This window comes from Dendronephthya gigantea, unplaced genomic scaffold (assembly GCF_004324835.1).
Source record: "Dendronephthya gigantea isolate DGI-Jeju-01 unplaced genomic scaffold, DenGig_1.0 000001F, whole genome shotgun sequence".
Taxonomy (NCBI): Eukaryota; Metazoa; Cnidaria; class Anthozoa; order Malacalcyonacea; family Nephtheidae; genus Dendronephthya; species Dendronephthya gigantea.
The window spans coordinates 5,100,762-5,115,030 of NW_021163011.1; the positions used below are offsets into that span (position 1 = coordinate 5,100,762).

A 14,269-nucleotide genomic window follows, 5' to 3' on the forward strand; every position below is an offset into this window, starting at 1 on the left:
CCAGTTGATTATTAAATAAATGTTTTCAAACAAAAATAAAGTTATAATGGTCGAATGCATAAAGTAACATTTTATGTTTCATATTTTAACACGCATATTCAAAGAACAAAGGCCTTGCTGCAACTTGTAATGCAATTCTACTTTTGGATCTTGTCTAAAAGTACATACGAGTGACCACGAGTGACCACGGATGACCACGAGTGCCCACGAATGACCACAAGTGATTTTTTTGGATTGGCTATCTATAAAATTGGAGAACAGTTAAAACGAAAAACAGGGAAAGCTTGCTTGATTTAATGGATTATAATGGATTACAATTAATTTTTTTAAAATAAACCCATAAAAATAATTTGTGGTCACCCGTGGTCACACGTGGTCATCCGTGGTCATCCGTGGTCACTCGTGGTCATCCGTGGTCACTCGTGGTCATCCGTGGTCACTCGTGGTCATCCGTGGTCATTCGTGTGTACTTTTAGACAAGATCCTACTTTTGCTAAAGTACATTTCTTAAAAGTAGGATTGCATGGCCTTAAGCAATCGACAAAAAATGGATATTTAAGCCGATTTCGACTAACTTTTTTTTTCGCGCATCTTATCTTTTATTTTAGAGCTAGTTCTCGACGGAAAACATCTCATCATCCGACTCGAAAACTGATTGATAAAAATTTTCAACTAATTCTTATATTGGATCACGATCTTCGAAACCTCTTGTACACAAATTTACATGCATATGTGGAAACGATTTTAATTAGGCAAAGGCGCATATAGTGAGACGCCAGATATTAAGATATCATGCAAGGCCTTCTGGATATAACTGATTTGTGGAATATAGAGGTCCCATGTAAATATTTATTCTGTTATTTACCATCACCTTGGACCACAAGGCTTTAATTAAGCGATTGGAAATGAGGATATATTGTTCATTAGTATACCCATGCACCAGTTACAAACTATATATAAAGGTTTGTGATGAGAAAAATTAGAATTAACAGTAATAATTCATACAGACCCTATATCATGCATGATATAATAGTTCATATATACTTCATTATGATAATATATACTATTTTCTACTCATTTATATATACTAGACACAAACTATATGGAGGTTTATAATAAGGAATATACTGTTAGTTGTTCATATCCTATAACGGTAAACGTTCATGTACCCTATTATTATGATATATCATATATACTACCCGTATAATAGTTCATATACCCTATTATGATGATATATAATTGCCAGGCCTACTCCTACAACAATAACGCGAAATGTGTTGTTTCATTTTTTGTCCAAGAGCGGTTTCAGCAATTCCACGCTGATCATGTTAATTTCGCCTCTCCCATTCAGGATAGTTCGCGGTTCAGTCCCAAGTGACGTAATTACATTGTTGTTGTAGAATACATGCTTCGTGAATGTGTGGTCTGGCTCGTCCGAAAACTGCTTCTTCCATCGTTTTTAAAGAGAATTTTTTTCACATTGTCAGTAAGAAGAAACGCCAAGGCAACATAAAGCCCTTGAAGACCATTGATGAACACAAACAGATATTCAAAAACAACAACACCAGGAAATATTATTACGAAAATAGCAAAAAGCCAAGTTGCTCCCATAATAGTTGACATGCGCAGGTACATCCAAATCTGTGTTTTTGTTGGAGCACCAGTCTCCTTCGCGAGATTTCGACGTTCATTTGTACAATGCCGAAGCAACAACATCGTTTTCAATAAAAGACCACAATTTAGGAAAAACATGGTGAATGCAGGAATATAAAATGCAACAAGTGCACTGAAATGGTGTTTAAACCAACAGGTGTGTCGATGTTGTGTGATTTTGAGAATTTGATGGTAATAAAGAACCCAACATGCTAGGAGTAAGAGTAGAGGAAAACCTAGACTATAGAACACGTAATATGAAAACCTTTTTTTAGACGATCCCGTTAGCCTTCCATTTGCAATATTGCGGAAAGTCAGTAAAGAGTGAAATCCAATCGAGGTTGAGGAAGAGAAGGAAGCCAAGAGAAAATATTGCAAAGCGAAGGCAGTTATGGCACAAAAGGAGGTCGATAGAAAGTTTATATATCGTTGAAGTAACCACAGTAATTGGCTAAAACCAAGTGTAAAACTGTACACCATCAAATTTTTGCCTGGAAGATTTCGCAAGGTGGGAAATAGGGAATACACTATTAAATGAACCGCTAAGCTTATCATGGATATTGTAAGACAAACTGTTGTCGCATAAGACAAAATGGTTGTGTGTATCGAAGCTGAACTAGTAAACTCCGCTTTAAGGTTTTCGGAACAAAATCTTAGCACGTTATCAACTACAGTATATTCCCCATAATGCAACCACGAAGTCTTCATCACGTCGGTGTGAACAGAGCCATTCTCGAAAACAGTCCAGTCAGATTCATTTTTTACTTCCATATAATAAGAGCAATTTTCTGGCCAGTGATCTTTACACAAAGCTAAACGCTCTCCGTCTTTGTATACTAAGTAATCCTGGTAGTTGTAAATCTGACCTGTTTTGATCACAAGTGCACTTTTGTTGGCATATATTCTGAATTCATCCACAGAGTACGTTTCATTTTCTGCACACGACATTTTACGAACAGTACTTTTATTCATCGAGTATCTGCAATATACGTTGGTGATATTGCGAACGTGAGAATGGAAAGCGAGATTTTGAATCTTAAGTTCATGGCCAATATTCCTCTCAAAGAGCTCCTTTTCTTCCGATTTCTCCAGCAGTTCAAACATGACACGGTAACCAAAGCCTCGTGATGATTGAATACCAAGACCCATAAATTTCGAGTCTCGTTCTATCAAATTAATTTTTAAAAGATTCCGGAAAACATCCGTGATTCGTGTTACCAACTGAACACCACAACTGCCTAAGTGTTCTTTGTATTCTAAAACAATAGCATATTTTTTTAAAACGTCACCAAAATTGAGGTCATTTTTTGCCAGAAGACGTCTGCATTCTCGGAACTTATCATCATAGATCTGATCTCTTGGACACTTCGGTTGAGAAATTGACGAAGATGATGCACGAAAGATTGAACTATATGAAACTGTCTCGAAGTATTTGGGAGGTGTGCTCATCTTGCTACTTGGTCCACACCTGGTTGAAGGAATACTGCCATAATTACACAATAAACAATCCCAATTTCGATAATGGACGAAATTGTTAAAGTTCGTTATCAAGCCTGTGAGACCATCTAGGCATCCTTCAACAATTTCATCATCGCCCCAATACGAACAATTAGAGTGCACATCAACACAGTATCTTCTGCCCCACGATTGTGTAAGATTTAACGAATCATTCCGACAGAACATGTCGAGGAACAACGCCCATTGTCCTTCAGTGTATCCTGCGGGAGCTATGAAATCACAGAATACACTGAACTCCCATTGCCTAAACTCCGTGACGTTGTTGCATATGGCACAGTAACGGTTCAAAAATGTGTTATTATACTGATCTATTACAGGAATAAGCTCAGTGACGGTATACGGATTTTTTTTAGTACATCTTTGTAAAACATTGGCATCGTTCCAATTGGGTTGGCACTGGCCAATTACCCAAATTGGTTTAACTTCTTGATGGAGTGTTGTGCAATTCCAACGTTTGTGCAATTCCAGCTCATTTTCGGCGAAGCGTTTTAACATTAAGTCGACATTGCAGTACACATCAAAATCAGCGCAACAATCTTGAAAGAAGTCGCAATCTGGATCACAGAAGCAAGACTCCCACTCTTCATACTGTCTCTCAAAGCTACAGCGATCTTTGCAACTCGTCCAACCAGCACATTCTGGAGGAGGAAAGTACAACTCTTCTTTCTTATTCTTGACCTTGTCGTTTTTGTCGGCATATTTCGGTGTTTTTGTTGTCAGTTTTTCTTTAGTGATATTTAGATTGCCCTTGAAATTTGTTGGCGTTTCTGTTGTTAATTTTTTCATAGGAGTAATCGGTTTCTTTTTAAATGGTTTCTTTTTAAATGGTTTAACAGAGACGGGCGGATTATTCTTGATATATGTTGGTGTTGTTGTCGAAAAGTTTAGTTTAAAAGAGGTATTTGTTTCCTTTTCAACTGTAATAGGTGACTTGGCAGAAATTGAGTACGGAAGTAGGTACAGAAGCATGAAAATCATTGCAATTATTTTCATTCTTGATCAGCCTCAAAGATGTGGATTTCGTTGTTAGTAAATGTCTACACTAAAAAAACAAAAAAAATAAGTCGTGAGATACGTATAATGAAAACAAGGTAGATTCAATGATAAATTTGAATGCTTATATACTCATCATAGCACTGGATTTTGCATTAGAAGGAAAAATTTTCGCGTAAAAAATGGTTTTAGTCTATCTATTTTATACATTCTCGACCTAAATGGAATGTATTCATATGAATTGGTCAGGAATTCGAGACATTTACTACAAATTCTGTACCTGTAACCTGTTGTATTACTGTACATGAAAAAACATAACAACCAACCTCTTAACACAGCAGGTTAAAGTTTTCAGTCTAATCGTAATATCTTGAGCGATTTATTCTTGAGAGGACTTTAAAGGCTCTTCTATATTATGAATCAACACATGAAATGACGTATATTTTAACTTTGACTTTCAATCATTCCGATCTTTAACCAGAATTATTATTTCCGCAGGCAAAAATCAAACTTCATTTCTAGCAGAATTTCTGATTGGCTGGATATCTCTACTTCTGAGCAAAAGTTATTAGATCATGCACCAAGTTTAATTAGAAACCTGATTATTAAGGAATATGCTATTTCACTTATTGGAATATTGGAGCTGATTAAACATTTAGTTCAAATAACCTAATTTTCGATTTATTTTAATTACCTTTTTTGCACGTTCTCTCTAAAAACGCTGTCTCGGAGTGCAACAGCTGATTTTCGCGGAATTATAAGAAGCCAAATATGAATTGTATAAAAATTGAATTTAAAACACGTTTGAGGAGGTATCCTTAGCTGGAATAACGCCAACACTACATTTTGGTTCTTTGAAAAGTAAATTCTTTTATTCCGTCCTGTTATACCTTTTAATAATTTCCTCTAAATATATGCAATTACAGCTTATTAACAAAACAAAATTGCGAAACATTTAATGATTAATTTTAATTACCAAGTGATATTGCCCCTTATATTTCGGCACCCCCTCGTCAATCGTCATTACAAATGGATGTTTGAATCAAGTCTTCCTGTTCATGCAAACAGTGAAATTTTAATTCCTGCCTAATTTCTGACTATTGATTTTTCTTGGGCTTTTCAAGGCCAGGCAATGAGTGTTTTACGGATGTTCAAATAAGGTCATTTACATGTCCTATACCAGAGCAGTTCATATCTATTCACTCCCTTGCTCTGTCAAAAAAAGAAAATCGCCCGTGCGCCTTAAAATATAGAAACGAAATAGAGGATGGCTGGATCTCTAGCTCTAACGCTATCCATCGGATAGTGTTTTTTTCAATAGCTTTAAAATCGCCCGTTGTTGGGTATAAGTTTGATTAAATCTTAATATTCCTAAATTGAGGATCCTCCTCAATAATTGTTGGTCCCAACGCTGAAATTTTATTGCTCTTCAAGCATTTTTAGAACGGTTGAAAGAATCACTATCCGCGGTGGATTCCGCTATCCGGCTTTCATACAACCGGCCCCTGACAAGTCAGGCCTGGCTCGTACGAACATGTAGGGCCTTATTTAAACGGGCTTCAGGGATTACTACCTGTTGACGTGAATAAAGCCCCGTTTACACTACACTCAATTTATTGGCACGGATGGCTAAAATTGAATTGAGTGTAAAAAGGGGTTAAGACATTTTTGACTTGCGGTATGTCTGTGGCGGTAACGTTTTCAGGCATTTTCATTTGATTTGGGCAAATTAAATGGTGCAAACATTAATAATTCACGAGAGATGTAGCATTAGGTAATTCAATATAAAACATTTCACCTCAAGGCGTCTAAATAACCGGATAAAAATGACGAGAACGTTCTTCAAAGAGATGCATGCATATGACCATAATCTTCAACTCAAACTTGATAAACCAACTGAAGGTTACAAAATTGAGATATTTTTAATTTTGCTTTCAATAAAAGAACAGATATAACATAAAGCCAAAGAAAATATGAAAACACATGAACTAAACTTAATGTAGTCCATTCGAGTGAACGAGAACATGAAAGGGTATGGCCACACACCTTTCAATTCAAACAATATCCATATCAAAATTAAATATGTAAAAGCAACAAAACTAACTAACTTTACACCAGTCTGAGCTACAGTTTGACAATGTCTTTCTTCTTTTGTACTTGGAAAATTTTTGGCAAATAAATTAACAGCAACCAAGACTAAAAGTAGTGGTAAGGTATGTAGCATATGATTGAGAAATGATGGGATACCTGCTGTCTCTGGAAGAATCATTTCTCGGTCAATGTAAAAAAGCAACCAAAATACAAATTGAGTGAACGAGCTCATCACAACAGCTAAATGAATGAAAAGGCCAAGGAAGCCCTCATTATTTATAACACTATCTATATTTTTTAAAGAACTGTTTCTATGCTTAGTTGTCTGTTCATTAAATATTTTCCCAGCATCATGAGCTGCCAAGGTTAGAAACATTAAAAGATGGAATACTGTGGTCCACACAGTGAAGAAACTTGCCATTTCCAAGATGTTCAAACCAATTTTGAACATTAGCCAATGGATAGCATACATGTGAAAGATAGCACAACTTCCATGATAGGTCAGTGATAAAACTGCAGCTTTCATAATTTCAGCACTTTCAAATAGCTCAATCTGGAAGAGAGAGTAACCTTTTTCATTGCATGCATGCTTAGTAAATAGATGTGATCAACATTATTAGTTCCTACTAGTTTACTATAGCAGTGTAGGATACACCATACGGTGATCTACGTGGATAGATCTATAAATAAATTAATCCATTCCTTTTCGCAATATATATCACTAAGAAATTTCACTGCTCTTAACCAACCAGTTCTCATTTTACAGTTTACAGTACATTCGTGGGTTGGTGGATATCCTGGTATTTTAGATGTAACAAAAAAGCAAGCATAAATCAACTTTAATAATCAAGTAATTACTCCTTGAAGATGTTGGCAGTATTTTCACGACCTGCATTATAAATACAATTATTATTTTAGCAATCTATCCCAAACCAAAGTGACCACACATTTTTTAAATATATTTCATCCATATGGAAGGTCAGTTCTTCATTTTTACAATATATAAATATAATAGCACAGGTCTCTATATCCATGGATAGTATACCCACCTTTACTAACAACAATTGATGTTTATATGCATATAAAACGAACTTTCACGATTAGTTCTAGAAAGTGGATAAATTCTCAAGTTCCAAGGTTCAGACAGATAAATGAGATAGTCAGACCAGTCGAGTTTTAGGTTTCTGTGCCAGTTTTTTTGCCAGTTTCTGGGTTTCTTTCACCGTTTTCTTTAGATTTGGTAAGTGGAAGCACTGTTTAAAATATAACAAACATGGCGGCGGCATTTTGAAAATGCACATTTTGCAAAAAAATTCGACGGAGATGTCCAAAGAAAAGCAAGAATATATGCAATTTGGTAACAAAATATCATGACTGCTTAATATGTTGTCACAGAGAAAATTTTTAATTTTTCGAAGACTTGCAAGAAGGCGAATCGTATTTTTACTTGGTATTTTATCACTTTGTGTTGTATGGCTAATCAAAGGGTACTTAAATACTAAATATATTAAGGTAAATTATATTAGAATATTTTTAATGAAGATACTAGATTAGTCATTTACACCTTAGCGCTGTAAAGTAATAAAAAAGCAATTTGAATATGTAATAGATGGGCAGAACCTTAAAACTTGTTTTATCACTTTTATGGGCATACATGATACATGCTTTTTTGAAAGCTTTAAAATGAATGACTAGAATGAGCTGAGTTGTCAAATAATGCAAGCAATGTTCACCAAACAATAAGCTTTTGAGTCTGAAATTACTTACAGTACATAATTTGTTTATACTCGCCTCAGTTCCCTTCAGGACTTGTCCTTTTATGACTTTATACACTCCTTGAACAGGATACTGAGTAAAAAGCTTTTATTTGGAGCTGCTAGATTATTGGAAATGCCCATAATTCCTGTATTGTAACTAACAAAATATACTTAAAACACAAAAAATATTAAAAGGTTATGGGCTTGATCTTGAAAGCTCAATATTTTGTTGATGTTTACATTGCCTTTGTGACTGCTGTGTCATGGATATTTTGCTCTAAATTTAACAAAATTTGCAAAATTGCATCAATTAAGGCACCAAAGGAAACGCAATTGCTATTAGTGTGGTAGTGTTATAATTCATACACAGTAGTTATAATTCAGCATCATGATCCAGTTTTTTTTTAGTTTTTCATTTTTTTTTGTTAGATTGACAATGCTGATTTCCCGAATATTGGTGATTTTACATGTGAGGAATCACTAAAAACGTCATCTTGTACGTTTGTCAGTACCCAAAGAAATTTAGAAGCATTTGGAATTAAGAAATGTGATGCATTGGGTGAGCTCTGTAAAGGTTTTGTGGCGAACCAAGGAATGAAGACAGTTACATTGAAACAATCATTTCATGGAAAGAACATTTTTGCAGCAGGGCTGACTTTATTTGTGAAGAAATCATATGCATCACTTATAAACATCACTGGGATGTTCGAAGTCTGTGCTGATACATTGGTATGATCATGTCAAAGTTTTAAGTCATAGTCAGTAATTGAGTTATTTTTTTTATGACAAGGTTCACTTCCAGTGAAATGGCACCTTAATAGCATTTTGTCATAATCTGTTGATAGAATTTTCCAATATGTGTAAGCTGTAATTCTGTATTTGTTTCAGGAAAGCATAAATGAGAAAGATGTGGCTGCTAAAAAGAGAAGATGTAATCTTCCTAATCTAGATCCTTTTGATAGAAGTATAATGGGGGTGATGTTTAAACCAGCCAGTTTCACATGTTCTGGCCACAAAGATTTAACACTGTATGAAAATGGAACATTAAAAATTAATCCTGAAACAAGAGGTAAGGCATTTTTTTATAGAATGATTGAAGTAGGGCTGCTTTGTCAAGGTAGTTGTTACAGTGTGTGAAGTGTAATCAATTACTTAAGGCAGATTTCCACTTACAGCGAAATCGTTCGCTAGCGAAATATTAGCATATTTTCTTTTGAATTTAAACAGCATAAATAAATTAGTGCGACTTGAGTGTTCTCAATTCAAAAGAAAAGATGCAAATATTTCGCCAGCGAACGATTTCGCTGTAACTGGAAATCCGCCTTTACTCTACTGAGGAAGGCTCTTAGTTTGGTCTATTTTAGGCAGTTGTTAAACCACATTTTATGCAAAGTAATTACAAGATGCTTCCATGCTGCTTTGATATTACTAAGTTTGGTTCTTGACATATTACCACAAGTGGAAAGAGGGTAGAATTTGTCTGTTATATATAAATTTACTTATTTTGAAACAGGAATGATAACAAAGGTAATTTGGAAAGTTATCAAAGTAAAACCTGGAGATGGGTCAAAATTCATCTTAACCTCATCCGGAATACTGAATCAAGAGAAACCTCAAGTTACCATCAATGAGGACATGATTAGAGTCGACGTCGTGACTACGAGTGGTCAAGTACAAACTGACTTCCATTTGAAAATCTCACCTAAACCAAACGTTTTAAAAAGATCAACAAAGAAAGGACTGGCTTCATTGAATGTTATTATGATTGGTTTGGACTCGACAGCGCATTCTCACTTTCAAAGAAAATTAGGAAAAGTTTATAAATATTTGAAAGATGATTTAAGATCGTTCATATTTAATGGTTACTCAATAGTGGGTGATGGTACTACACCGGCTTTACTGGCATTGTTAACTGGACGAAAAGAGGAACAACTACCTGAGGGACGACACAGGTAAGAATGCAGGTCACGTTAGTGTAAGCAGGGCTCGTAAATTACAGGTTGAAAGGAATCGCAGAAGTTGGTGTTTATGAAGTTTCAACGCCGAAAATCTAATTACTGGTTCACAATTGGGCATTTTCGTATCGTTATCAAAGAGAATACTGTTGAATTAGTTGAAAAAGTTCCATTTTTCTACTGAGTACACATTATACAGTCACTATGCAATCTTTTGACGTCTCATACACAATTAACAGCTGTGAAATGGCCGTTTTGAGGTTTAAAGTATGCACAAGCTTATTAATTTGGACGACTCGTTTTTAAGCAAGTCATATTTTCTTGAGCATTTATAAATCTTTTTGCTCATGCACCAAATTTGAAGTCTAAAGGCCCTGTTACCCCGTGCAATTTTTCTTGCAACTTGCAATGCAATTCTACTTTTGAGAGGAGTAAATTTGGCAACTACTAAACTACTGTTTGTATGTTTATTACACTCCAGGTACGTTTCTTACACTAAGGGCATTACATTTTTAGGATGAAAGGTGCGAAATGTCTTGATAACTGGCCATGGATTTTCAAAGATTTTCGGGACTATGGTTACGCCACAATGTTCAACGAAGACGAGGTTGACCTCGGTGCATTTACTTATCGCCTGATGGGGTTTTGTGATCCACCAATGGATCATTATCTCTTGCCATATTGGTATGCAGGTATAAGTGCAAAAGCGCCTTGGTTTAAGATCGGTCTAGGAAGCTTGAAAGGACACTGTATAGAATCACAAGCTATTCACAATGCTAGTCTAGAAATGGTACGAAGTATGTTTGAAGCTTATCCCAAAACACCCAAATTTGGGATGACATTCTTTTCCGATATTTGTCACAGTCGGCTGAATGACTTGTCTTTAATGGAGAATGACTTACTCGGGTTTTTTAAACTAATGAAAGAACGACATTACCTTGATAACACAATCTTGGTGACCTTTGGGGATCATGGTATTCGCTTTGGTTCAGTACGAACAACTGTTATTGGGAAAATGGAGGAACGCCTACCTTTTCTTTCTATTACTGTTCCTGATTGGTTTGAGAAAGATTATCCAGAATTTGTTAAAAATATTCGTGGAAATCTGGATGTATTGACATCACCACTAGATGTTCATGCAACATTCCGTCATATCCTTTCATATCCTTCTTTACCCACAAATGTCGGTTATGGTAGAAGTCTCTTCACAGAACTTGGTGACAGGGTGTGCAAGGAGACTGGGATTCCCACTCATTTTTGTCCGTGTATGGAGTGGAAACCCGTTGCTGTAAATCATAAACACATCAAGAAAAGCGCACTTGCAATTTTAGACTATATAAATGGCCTGATAAGGAATGAAAACTTAGTTGGTAAATGTGCTTTATTGACTTTAAAGGAAATTAAATCCGCGGTGAAGATATCACCAAATGAAGACGTACAGACGTTTGAGAAATCGGATGAAGATGGAAGGAAAGCTTCCAAGGGTGCAAAACCTAAAGGTAAATGTCTTCTTTATGTTTCTAAAAGAACGTGGTTAAGTTGCAAAGTTTTTGCGCCATGATTTTGCAGTCTGGCAGTGTGGACATGTATATATGCCCAGGCAGACATATCGTAATTTGTCTTAAATACTTGTCCTAACTTAAAGTTAAAAGAATGATTTTAAAAGTTTGCTTTGTTAAAAATTATGTTTATATATTTTAGGTGTATGTCATTATCAACTGCAGATTGGAACAATGCCAAATAATGGTATATTTGAAGCAACAGTCCAGTTAAGTTCTGGGTCTGTATTGGTCAATAAACAAATGAGCCGCATTGACCGATACGGAGATCAACCTAAATGTATTGTAGAGACACATCATCACATGAGAGAATACTGTTATTGTACCTGAAACTATAAAATCGCGCATGCTATCAACAGGTATTGACGCTGGTGGCAATATGATAAAACATTAGAAACTTCGATTTAATCTGTTATTGAACATATAATGTCAGCGTTTTGTTCATTTGGGATTATCTCAAGGATGTTTTTTAAGAAATTAAATTCATCACACCACTATGCATAATGTTTATATTGACCAGTATGGGTTGGTTTGCGATAGGCGATAGTGCCACCGTTAGAGAAAAGTTGGTACTTTGGTTAAAACTAAAGTGTCATGTGCATAGGGAAAGCGTTTGTAGAAAACAATAATGCCACAGTTAATCAAGAATTTAACAAATATGTTTTCAAATTCAGACATTATTATCTTAGCTAAAGTATAGGACTTAAGAGCGATCCCATTGAAACAGCATTAGTTTGTTTAAAATATTCATTTTATGTGAGAAAATTGTTTTAGTATACAGGAATCTAAAATTAGTTTCTTGCATTGAGGCTGCGTTTCTTCCGGTGCGTTTGTACCAGTTTGGAATCATGTACGTTTTAAAATTATGTTAACAGTTTTCTATATCCCTCTGCAAATAATTTGCGTGCATGGGATATTTATTATTAATACATGTGACAGCATCGAATGTATCTTGACAAGAGAGTTAATTTATAGTTAAAGGATTTAGTAATTTAGCGACGGGTTTATAGGCTGTACCCGTTGTGTCAATTGTAGGTTGAAAAGGAGGGAGATTGTTAAATGATCTCTGACTAACATTGCTTTAACAATGTCCCACTTAAGAAAACACTAGTATGTATGTCAAAAATTTAAAATATTTTAATTACTTGTCAAAATTTTTAAAGACTTTATTAAAAATTTTAAAAAATACCACTGCTTTCATATTGGATCTTTAAGGAATAAAGATATTGGTTCTTTAAGGGATGAAAATTTTTAACGTTTTAACACGCTTTATTAACCCGCAATCCGTACATATAAATCCACGCCATTACATGCACTATTCTTTGCCTGCTGTCGATCGGTAGGGATGGAAATGGTATCCCGAACAGCATCCGACCAAGAAAGAGAAGGCTAAAAAACTGTGCTTAACCCTACTAAAAAAAACAAAGACCAGCGAGGTTAGTATCGTCCCTGTCGTAACGGTTCACCAAAATTTCGTGGAGCTGTGCTGCTGTAGCCTGTATAGGGGAGAGAGGAGGGTTGAGTCACGCAAGAAACTAACTAGTACAAGTGAGTTGGGCCTGTATTTATACTTAATACGCTGAAAATGGCTTCAAATATTCACTAAGACAAATTTATTTAGCTTTTCAGCATATTTGGTAGGTTTTTGGAAAATTGAACTGAATAATCGTCAATTGTGGCCAAAATGGTAAGGGTCCTTTAAAATTTTCTAAAAATGTGTTAACATGCTTAAAATGGCTTCAAATATATTAACTATAACTAATCTCTTTGCTTTTTCAGTATATTTGGTATGTTTTTAGAACATTTGAAAAAATCATCAATTTTGGCCAAAATGGTAAAGCTACGCCTTACTATTTTGGCCAAATTTACGACTTAAAAATTTTCTAAAAATGTATTAACATTGCTTAAAATAGCTTCAAATATTTACTAAGACTAATCTCTTCGCTCACTTTGCTTTTTTGGTATGTTTTTGGAACATTGACCCACTAACCTCAACATTTTGGCCAAAATTGACGACTTTTTAAAATTTTCTAAAAATGTGTTAAAATTGCTTAAAATAGCCTCAAAAATTTACTAGGACTAATCTCTTTGCTTTTTTAGCATATTTGGTATGTTTTTGGAAAATTGAAAAAATCGTCAATTTCGGCAAAAACGGTAAAGGGCACGCCTCACAATTTTGGCCAAAATTGACGACTTTTTAAAATTTTGTAAAAACGTGTTAAAATTGCTTAAAATAGCTTCGAATATTTACCAGGACTAATCTCTTTGCTTTTTCAGCATATTTGGTTCATTTTAGGAACATTGAAAAAATGGTCAATTTTGCCCAAAATGGTAAGGGTACGCCTTACAATTTTCGCCAAAATTCACGACGTTTGAAAATTTTCTAAAAATAAGTTAACATGCTAAAAATGGCTTCAAATATTTCCTATAACAACTCTCTTTGCTTTTTCATCATATTTGGTATGTTTTTGGAAAATTGAAAAAATCATCAATTTTGGCAAAAACGGTAAAGGGCATACCCTTACAATTGTGGCTAGAATTGACGAATTTTGAAAATTTTCTAAAAAATGTGTTGACATGCTTAAAAAGGCTTTAAATATTTAGTGTCACTAATGTCTTTGCTTTTTCAGCATATTTGGTTTGTTTTTGGAACATTGAAAAAATCGTCAATTTTACCCAAAATGGTAAAGGATACGCCTCACAATTTTGGCCAAAATTGACGACTTTTAAAATTTTCTAAAAA

General features: G+C 34.9%; 1 protein-coding gene across 1 annotated transcript; it reads left to right on the plus strand.

Moving 5' to 3' along the window:
• The first annotated feature begins 7,536 nt into the window (after positions 1–7,536).
• Positions 7,537–12,679, plus strand: LOC114529719. The gene is made up of 6 exons (XM_028551433.1): positions 7,537–7,767; positions 8,442–8,741; positions 8,901–9,081; positions 9,526–9,964; positions 10,484–11,466; positions 11,669–12,679. Exons 1-6 carry the CDS (start codon positions 7,639–7,641, stop codon positions 11,854–11,856), a joined length of 2,220 nt encoding a protein of 739 aa, XP_028407234.1. The 5' UTR covers positions 7,537–7,638; the 3' UTR covers positions 11,857–12,679.
• Positions 12,680–14,269: the final 1,590 nt, after the last annotated feature.